At 43.1% G+C, this 10,407-nt stretch overlaps 1 protein-coding gene across 4 annotated transcripts in view; it reads left to right on the top strand.

Moving 5' to 3' along the window:
* LOC107728664 (probable serine/threonine-protein kinase irlB) overlaps positions 1-10,407 on the top strand; it is a 19,838-nt gene that overhangs the window by 2,931 nt on the left and 6,500 nt on the right. The window contains exons 1-2 of one of the 4 annotated variants that reach the window (XM_016538933.1): positions 3,259-3,327; positions 4,059-6,036. In XM_016538933.1, coding sequence (XP_016394419.1) covers positions 4,083-6,036 — 1,954 coding nt within the window. In that variant the 5' untranslated portion in view covers positions 3,259-3,327; positions 4,059-4,082. Of the gene's footprint in view, positions 1-3,258; positions 3,332-4,038; positions 6,037-10,407 lie in introns of those variants that run through there. The other 3 variants (XM_016538935.1, XM_016538936.1, XM_016538934.1) reach the window with 3 other exon arrangements.

Raw genomic sequence — 10,407 nt, 5'->3', positions numbered from 1 at the left:
TCAGCAACTGTTTGGTTACCAATATTGTTCCAAATATATTCTTTTGTGTTCAACAGCAGAAGGAATCTCATACAGGTTTAGAACAACAACAGAATTTTCATTTTTGGGTGAACTATTCCTCTAAAGCAGCCTAATATAGCTGCTGTTGCCATTTGTGTCAATGATGTAAATCAAACATCAGAAACAAAATCACTCACTGTCCTTGAGAATTCATGTATATTGAATTTATACAGTGAAGACTATTCAGTCTATTTGAATTACAGAATGTGCATTGTGAAGAGATGTCCAACTTAAATTTTGAGAGTAAAGAATTACAGGGATAGTACATATGAAGAATCTTATAGTAAAGTTCTTTCATCTTGTTAGGTAACAGAAACTTGTTAATACCGGCCCATATTTTAATAGTAGAAAGAAAAGGGTCATTTATTTTCCACTTATAAAATGCTTTAGGATGACAACTAAACTTCTTAATAAGGATTTTTCTAATCCAGAAATTGTTACATTTAACATTAGAAAGCTCCAGACCTCCAATACAAATTTTTGGCATTTCACATTTTGAAGATCTGTAACAATTTGCCCTAACCAAATGTAACAGTTTAGGTGAAATATAATTAATAACCCATTCATACACTCTAGGTGAGGTATCCACTTCAAAGATTTCTGAAAATTCGGAATAGGAATAGAAGTTACCATCCTTTTTTAACAAATCTAAAACAAACATTAAACCTTTGTCAAACCAGTTTTTAATAAAGACATATTTTTTTCCACACAGCACATTCTGATTATTCCGTAGAACACATGAGGGGAAAAATTGTGACAGAAGGCAAGCTTACAAGCGTCCAGAGCTTGCTTATGAAAATTAGCGAGCTTAACTCATAGACAGCAAGGATAATTACACGATCAAGGTCCAGAAACGTAGCAAGGAGATCGGTAAAATAATCCATGTGACATCAGGGGTTCAACCGTAATATTACGAAGCTACGAGAATACTTTTTGTGCGCAAAGAAAAACGACTTTATTCAACAATACTGACACAGCTGACACATAAATAAACTTTGTTGAATAAAGTCGTTTTTTTTTCTTTTGCGCACAAAATGTATTCTCGTAGCTTCATAAAATTATGGTTGAACCCCTGATGTCTCATGGATTATTTTACAGTCTTAATCTTACCGTTTTAAATAATAAAAATGTACTTGAAAATGTGTATATATATAGAACAAGAACAGTTCATTTACTCAGTTCATAATCACTGAGGTAACATTTAGAGGTAAAACCCAGGGCAACCCACAGTGCACAATCTAAGGTAGTGAAAGTACAAACATTTTTTTTGTTTGTTTGTTTTTTGGAATCTGTCAAAAGCTTGTAATTGCTGTGAAAGAATTTTGAAAAAAAAAATTAATATTCACCAAAGTTGCATTAAACAACAAAAGTCATGATAATACAAAAGACTATTTTATTTCTAAGAAGTGATGTTTTCTTCAAACCTTTAGTGAAACAATTCTCCACTTGCAGCAACGAATGCTCTAACCTATGATTTACAGCAGTCAGTTTATCAGGATCTCATGATTTTTGTTGCTTTTCCCATATTACTGATCAAAATGATAAATTCAATAAGTCATGGCAACATATGTTTTTTCATTACTCAGTGGTGTAAAGTATTTGAGTAAATGTAATTGTACTTAAGTATATTTTGGGCTACTTTTGTAGTTTTACTGAGTATTAAAGATATTAGGAACTTTTACTCCCTACTTGTCTACATTTCTGAATATGTACTCTTCACTCAAATTCTTTTGTGATGAGTAATGCAATTACTGGTTACATTTTCCATGGCACCTAATTTTTTTCACCATCTACAGGGGAATGAAGGTACTATAAATGCAGAGCCCAAATTCTGAGTATAGATTACCGTACTTGGCTACACGTCACCTCACTTAAAATTTTTTTTTAAATAATAATGTATGTCTTGTGCATTTTTCCCTTACTCACCCAGTCTTGTCAACAAATCTACTTTACACAAATGTGAAAACATTTATTAGCAGGTAGTTGTGAATCGCAAGTGTTTCATATATGAATTCAAAACTGTCAAGGGGTAATTAATTTTAACAAATCATGTAAAAATGTCTTTTATTTAATGCCTTTTATCTTTTATTGGATAATTAAACACTATTTCAGTAAACTTTAATAATTGCCTTAATCTTTTACACAACTGAGATAGTGATCTATAAAAAAAATACCAAATTTTTATAACAAATGTATTAACAGCATGTTGTGGCGGCATGCTGCTCAGGCCGCCATTTTCTCCTTCTTCAGGGAAAGCGTTGATGTATTCAAAACATTCGGTAGTGTGGGTTTTCTAGGAAATGTGTGTACTTCCTGAACCTCTGGTTCTTGTAAATACTACTGTGTATTTGCATTTATTTGACAGACAAAATGTTATGTTCAGCTTTTCCAAATTTACTGACTTGAAATTCACTTGAGTCAAATTTTGACTCAAATTAGATGAGGATATGGCTGAGACCTTTTTGAAGGATACTGGTTTACTGAATCCCTTTTTGAAGACTTGAGCTTAACCAAGACTTTATTGTTTGTACTCATTTAAGAGGTTGTTGTGTTTGCCTTAATTTATTGCAATATTGAGGTGTTCAGTTTAGGTTTTGAGTTTAGAAAATAAACGTGTTTGCTCTCCTCACAAATCAACCGTTTCTTTTATTTCACAGGCATTTCTTTTAGGAGTTGAGGACTAGTGCATCTTTTAGCCTACATTTAGTACTAGTAAAACAATTAAGTCCTATTAAAATCAGAGACTCTAAGACTTTTACTCATATAAGGTGACTCGTAACTTGTATTGGAGTCATCACTGTGAGGTATCTGTACTTTTACTCAAGTATGGCTTTTAGGTACTCTTTATGCCTCTGCCATTACTTTAACTCGTCAAATAAATGTAACCAATTTCAACTGCATTAATACAAGTTTATACGAGATTCAAACTCAATCACATCAGTTTAATATAATTTAAGTTGAAATGATTTGTACAGCCAATTTGATTATGCTTAAAAATTTAAGGCAGAAAATTTAAGACAGATCTTACAATGCAATCAACCAGGGCCCAAAGCAGCAACCTGCACTGGGGCCCCACATACCCTAGCTATGGACTTGAAGATACTACAGACTGCTGAATGCATTGTTTTGCTCAGGTGATCCTGTAGTGAATGACGTGTTGTACCAGGTGTGAGAACAAGGAAGGGCGTGTACAGTAGTTTCATTTTCACCCAAATCTGAAGACCGTGGGGAGTTTTTGTAATGCCATTATAGCAAAAAGAAACTATTGTACGTAAGTATTATTATTTTTATTGGTCATGGTTAAAGTTAGGCTATTGGAGTAAAGTTTCTTGTTTTTAATCATACTTGATTCATTTGTTTGTTCAGCTCTATGGAATTGTCTTGAAAAGTTGACTTGACTTTTTTTATGAAATATAAACAACATGGATCTGACCACTTGCCTCTTGAAAATTGGACATAATGATGGCCAGCATAATTTACTAAAGTGAATTAAGAAGTCCGGTGGCTCATATGTATGGATTTGTCAATTATAAACCAGACATTAAAGGCCTAACTTTTAAACTGTAATTTAATGGTTTGAATAAAATATTGGTGCGCTCTGATGATAAACGTCAGTTTAATTCACTTAAAAGCCTGGGTAAACAAAAATTATATTCCTATAATACTAAATGATGTGGCAAGCTCCTTTTTAAATGAAACTGACACGATTTCATTTCAACAACCAGTTATACATTATTTTGTAACCTAAAATTTCAATCACATTGCTATAGTTTTTGATTATAGGTGAACACAATAATAGGAATATGGTTGATTACATGGAGGTAGATAGAAATTTGACAGAAATATATCAAACTTATTAATCAGAACATTTGTTGTACATTTTTTGTACTTCTAAAACTAGTTCTGAAAAAATTAATAAATCTGGAGCTGAAGAAGCATTTATGAATAAAATGTATTAAATATCCTTAATGGCAATAGTGTTTAACATCTCTCCACAGACTGTAATGAACATTTGAAGATCCATGGCAAACCTCCTTTCAGGATTTTTAGAAGGACCCAGAAAAACAGACCCCCTAATAAAATGCATCATAAAGAACAAAGCAGAGAGACTTAGCAAATTAATAAGAGGCCGAGATATTAATGGACTGTACCCTTCTGAAGACTGGAAGGATGATATAACTTTATTAACTGCAGCAGTTTTAAACTTAAATGAAGAAATCTGCTCTTATCTACTTAAAGAGTCAGCTGATCCAAACAAACCCTCAATAAATGGACTAACTCCTCTACATTACGCTACTTTAACACCTGGAGTTCCACTGAGTATCGTGAAAAGATTACTTGCAGCAAAACCTAACCCAAATGGACATGAATCACAATTTGCGACTCCACTGCAATGTGCTGTTGATCATGATCGTGAAGACATTGTGAAAGCACTTATAGAGGCTGGAGCATCTCCTATAAGGAACTATGGGGTGAATCCAGAGCTTGATAAAAAAGTGGAGCGAATGATTCATCAATTATCTTCACAGAGTGAAGTGTTTGAGAAAGTATATATATCTTTCTCTTTTTCTTGTGCTGTACAAACAAAAAAACAGACGGAAGTTTATAGAATCTATAAGGAACATTTCTTTCAAGAGGATCCTTTTGTTCATTTGATTTTTTTTGAGCTCTACTTTGGTGTCATTGGTCCAAGTGCAGAGCAGTATCATCAGAGCGCCATCAAGTGGTTAAAAGACACAAAGAATGCAGACAGATACATTGAGGGAGTCATCAAGCGCTTCCCAAGAATCTCTCAGGAACACTGGCGGATTGCACTGAACTGCTTAAATGCTGCTTTACGTATCAGCAAAAACAATTATCCTCAGGTATTCAGTGATCTTGTGCCAATTCTAACAAACTGTCTTCAGCACTCTGGAAATGAACGAGAAAAAATCAATCATCTGATTCTAAAGATACTCAATGTCATGATGCAGAAAACATCTGAGCAGAAACTGAGATTAAATCATTCTGTCTATGAGAAGTTATGCAATAGTCTACTGCCTCTCACACGTCCTGATTATTCAAGTCTAATTGGAGTTTGGACCTATGGACTGTTTGCCTATATAAATGACTTCGCTCCTGAACTTGTAGCATTGTGTGGATTGTCACCCATCCCAGAGGTGATACTTAACACTGCAGAGATAGAGATGGATGAAGTCATGAAAAAAAAGCTGCAAAAGTTGGATGAATCCCTGAGAAATCCGGCAGGTTCAAGTGCAGTGGATAGTTTGTGTGAGGAGACTGCAGCTCTATCAACAAGCAGGAAGAAGAAAAAGAAAAAGAAGAAGAAAAAAATCCAGCAAGAGGTGGGATCACAAGAAGGTGAGCTTCAAGATAAAGAGGAACTGTGTCCAGACACTGTAGTGACATCCATTGAGAAAACAAATACAGCTGTGCAGCAGTTAGCACAGCCAACTTTGAACTCAAATATCTCAAGAAGGTGGCTTCAGACTAGTCGTCGTTGGAGGCCGAAGCTTGAGAAGCTAGCTAACATTGATGCTAGCAGCACATCTAGACTGGGAAACCTTACTCTTGTACTCACTAATGAATTTCTGATCGCTAAAGGAAGTGATGGAACAGAAGTTTTCCTTGGTTTGAGGGATGACGGCACTGAGGTGGCTGTGAAACGAATGAACAGGTTTAATTACCAAGTTCTCAGAAATGAGGAGCAATTTTTACGACTTCCAGAACTCGATAGTCCCTCCATTGTGCGATATGTGGACTTTGCTGAAGATGACAATTTCGGATACCTTGTTCTTCAGCTTTGTGAGTACACACTGGAGGAATATATTCAAGATCATTTACCAGATGACAGCGCTGAGAGATCTTTGGTTCTGAAGATGCTGGTGAAGGAAGTTCTCTGCAGCTTACAGGTTTTACACGACCCGAAAACCAAAGTGCTCCATCGAGACATCAAACCCCAGAATGTCCTGATTGGTAAGATGTTCCCTTTCGATACTACACTCGTACTGCGTCTTGCTTAAGACGCTTTGGGAAAAGCCTTTTTTCTCCTGAACTGAAGCCTTTTTTCAATCACGCAGTGAAACTGCACGGCCATTGGTTCGTGCAGTGTATTAAAAATGAGCAGAGCTGCACGAGCCTATGGCGACAAAGCCCGCCAGAATGGGCGGGGCATCAGGCTATATAAGCGGGCGTTCGCCACAGGATACTCAGATTTCTTCTCCTTCAGCAACGTTTCTACGTCTCTATGCTGATCCAAAGCCGCTCGCCGTTGACACGCCTTCACAGCTGGAATCGGGACCTCTCAGCACGGCTGACCTGCTTCTCCGCCGCTTCAGTGACGCAGCAGTTCCGGTCCTTTTCCCCTGCCGCCAACCGGCATGCCGTTACTGCGGTTCGTACGGGTCTCCCCTGCACGCCGATGACGGCCACACGAAGTGCGTTTCCTGCTTGGGGAAATCCCATGCGGAGGCTGCACTCACTGGAACTATTTGTTCTCACTGCGAGAACTCTCGCCTCTCTCCGCTCACGGATCGCTTTCTTTTCAGAGCGCTGCTCCGCCCCTCGCACCCTCCCGTTTTCTTCCTCCCAGGGACCTGTGAGGAAAACACAGTGGGGCAGAGGGCTCGAGCGACCGGCTGCGAGCGAGCTCACATCGGCCCAGATCCTGCGTGCCTCGCTCTCGCCCCAGAGAGAGTGTTCTCCCGTCCTTTTCTCCCAGTCTAATCAGCATCCCTCTGCTGGTGCGAGCGACCTGATCTCATTTGGGGGAAGTGAGAATGAGCTGCTTGATGACAGCATCGGACGCAGAGGAGCTGTTGGGCTCGGTTGGGCCGCGCTCCCTACTCCGCCCGCCTCCGTACTGCTTCTTCATCCGCCCTCACTTCCATCGACGGCGCTGAAGAAAATGGGTATGATAAGCCACCTCCCCTGGATGAGTCAGTGGCTGCGCACCTCTGCCTGCCTACGGCCATCGGCTGGAGAGCAAAGGCCGCTCACCCGTCCAAGCCGTGTAGGACCACTTCAGCTCTCGCTGGATGCACCTACACTTCAGCTGGACAGGCGGCTTCGGCGTTTCATTCAATGGCGGTCCTCCAGGTCTTTCAGGCCAAGATCCTCGCATCCGCTGATGAGTCTGGCCTGGACCCCGCGACCCTCAGGGAGCTGAGGAGCGCAACTGACCTGGCTCTGCGCCCCACCAAGACCACCGCTCAGGCGATCGGGAGATCGATGGCCAGCCTTGTGTTGCTCGAGAGCCATTTGTGGCTGACGCTAACCGAGATCAAGGATGCGGATAAGATCCCCTTCCTCAATGCTCCAGTCTCTCCCAAGGGTCTCTTCGGACAGGCGGTCGAAGGATTCGCCGAGCACTTCACGGAGGCACAGAAATCGTCCCAAGCTATGCGACATTTCCTAAGCGCTCCAGCTCCGCTGCTGCCTCTGCTCGCCCTAAGCCTGCGCAGCAGATGCGGGGATGCTCTCGCATAGCCAAACGCTTCCCTTTTCCTAAGCGCCAGGCTCGCACCCTCCCGTTTTCTTCCTCCCAGGGACCTGTGAGGAAAACACAGTGGGGCAGAGGGCTCGAGCGACCGGCTGCGAGCGAGCTCACATCGGCCCAGATCCTGCGTGCCTCGCTCTCGCCCCAGAGAGAGTGTTCTCCCGTCCTTTTCTCCCAGTCTAATCAGCATCCCTCTGCTGGTGCGAGCGACCTGATCTGACGCTCCTGTCTCCCCCAAAGGTATTTTCGGCCCGGCAGTCGAAGGATTCGCTGAATGCTTCACGGAGGCACAGAAATCATCCCAGGCTATGCATCATTTCCTGCCTAAGCGCTCCAGCTCCGCTGCTGCCTCTGCTCGCCCTAAGCCTGCGCAGCAGATGCGGGGATGCTCTCGCATAGCCAAACGCTTCCCTTTTCCTAAGCGCCAGGGACCCCGACCCAAGATTGCGTTGGACCCGGCGCCTCAGGCGTCATCCTGATCTGCGAGACAGGAAGAGGACAGGGCCAGATCTCGCTACGGCCAGACCACCCCTCAAGCAGCCTCTCTTAGACTTCTTGACACCCCGTTCAACTCTGGGTACAGAGGGAAATGTGTTTTGTGCAAACAACGGGTCCGTTTATGCACCCAAGCATTCAGCCGCTGTGATAGCGGGAAAAATAAAACACAAACATTTTCAAAGAGAGAGCAAACTTCCTCTTCCATTACTCACAAGTGTTCTGCCCCCGGGCGGCCAGTCACTCGAGTTAATTCAACCCCTCGCCACGCGGGCCGAGGCCTGGCAGGCCATCCCCAGAGTGTCGAGATGGGTTATGGGGATAATAATAAAACAGGGATATTCACTCAAATTAGCTTGAAGACCCCTGCACTTCAGCGGCGTGGTCCCCACCTTAGTGCAAAGCAAGGACGCTCACGTCCTGCGCTCAGAGGTGATGAACCTGCTGGCAAAAGGAGCTGTAGAAAAGGTTCCTCCAGCCCAGAGTGAGTCAGGCTTCTACAGCCGTTACTTCCTCATCCCCAAAAAGGATGGTGGCCTCCGGCCCATCCTCGATCTCAGACACCTGAATCACGCCCTCATGAAAAGGTTGTTCAGGATGACTACACTTAAACAGACCCTTGTGCAAATTCGCTCCGGAGACTGGTTCTTTTCTCTGGACCTGAAGGATGCATACTTTCACATCCAGATAGCCCTCCGTCACAGGCGATTCTTGAGATTTGCATTCGAGGGAGTGGCTTATCAATATACAATCCTTCCCTTCGGGCTGAGTCAGAGGCAGAATTAATATCACACAGGACCCTCCTCCTCAGCCACATGGAGTACCTGGGACTCAGGGTCAATTTTGCCAAGAGCTCGTTGTTCCCCAGCCTGTGAATATCGTTCCTGGGAACAATTTTCGACTAAGCGTTTCAAAGGATGCTGGGCCTCATGGTGGCGGCATCACCAGCACTACAGTTGGGTGCTTCATATATGCCCCCTTCAGCGCTGGTTGAAACCACGGGTTCCATCCCATGCGTGGCGTCATGGACGCCTGCAGATCAGGGTGAGTCAGGCCTGTGTAACAGCCCTGGCCCCCTGGAAAAACTCCCGCTGGATGGAACAGGGCGTGGCCATAGGGATTGTTTGCAGAAGGACAGTTGCTACGACAGACACCTCCCAACTCAGGTTGGGGGGCGCTGTGCGAGGGCATACCAACTTTTGGCCACTGATCGAAGGCAGAAAAAGGCTTCCACATCAACTGCCTCGAAATGCTACCAGTATGTCAAGCTGGTCAGTTCTTCCTGCCAGTCCTAAAAGGGCACCATGTCAGAATCAGAATCAGAATCAGAATGAGCTTTATTGCCAGGTATGTTTACACATACGAGGAATTTGTTTTCGTGACAGAAGCTTCCACAATGTAACAGAATGACAGTGACAGAACAAAAAAACACAGATAATAAAAAATAAAAATAAATAAAAAATAGAACAAGTAAAATAAGGAATAAAAAATATACAAATCGACAATCGACAATTGTATGTCCAGGTATAGAACAATAGACAGTTGTATGTACAGGTATATTATGTGCAAATTGAAATGTAGACTGAGTATGTGTGTTAGATAAATAAGTGTATGAGTGAATAAATAGTGTGTGTTCCACAGTTATTGTCAAGTGTTCATGAGAGGCCTGAGGGAAGAAACTGTGCCTGTGATGGCCTGAGGGAAGAAACTGTTCCTGTGTCTGGCCGTTCTGGTGCTCAGAGCTCTGTAGCGTCGACCAGATGGCAACAGTTCAAAGAGGGAGTGTGCTGGATGTGAGGGGTCCAGAGTGATTTTGCCAGCCCTTTTGCTCAATCTGGATGAGTACAGTTCTTGGAGAGAAGGCCTGCGCTCGCTGAGAGCAGTGCATATACCGGGCAAATTGAACCAAGGAGCGGACATGTTATCAAGGAGCAATGTCCCCTCAGGGGAGTGCACGCTCCATCTGCAGACGGTTCAGAGGATCTGGGAGATCTTCGGCGAGGCAGAGGTGGACCTCTTCGCCTCAGAAGACAGCTCTCACTGCCCAATTTATTTCTCAAAGACCAGGGACACGTTGGCTCACGATTGGCCCAACCTCCTTCTTTATGCTTTTCCCCCGATCGCTCCCTGATCCCACAGGTAATCAGCAGCTTATCCAGCATAATCCCCATCCACTCTCATAGTCTATGTGGCGGCTATAGTGACCTATCATGCCCCTATTGCGGGCCAATCGGTGGGCAGAAACAGCGCTGTTATCCGCTTCTTAAGGGGTGCCAGGAGGCTGAATCCGCCTCGTCCTCCTACCGTCCCTTCATGGGATCTGCCCACTGTGCTGAGGGCCCTGACGGGCCCTG

This window comes from Sinocyclocheilus rhinocerous, unplaced genomic scaffold (genome assembly GCF_001515625.1).
Source record: "Sinocyclocheilus rhinocerous isolate Xijiao unplaced genomic scaffold, SAMN03320098_v1.1 scaffold547, whole genome shotgun sequence".
NCBI classification, from domain to species: Eukaryota; Metazoa; Chordata; class Actinopteri; order Cypriniformes; family Cyprinidae; genus Sinocyclocheilus; species Sinocyclocheilus rhinocerous.
The sequence above is the reverse complement of the archived record's forward strand: the minus strand, read 5'-3'. Positions and strand labels throughout refer to the sequence as shown.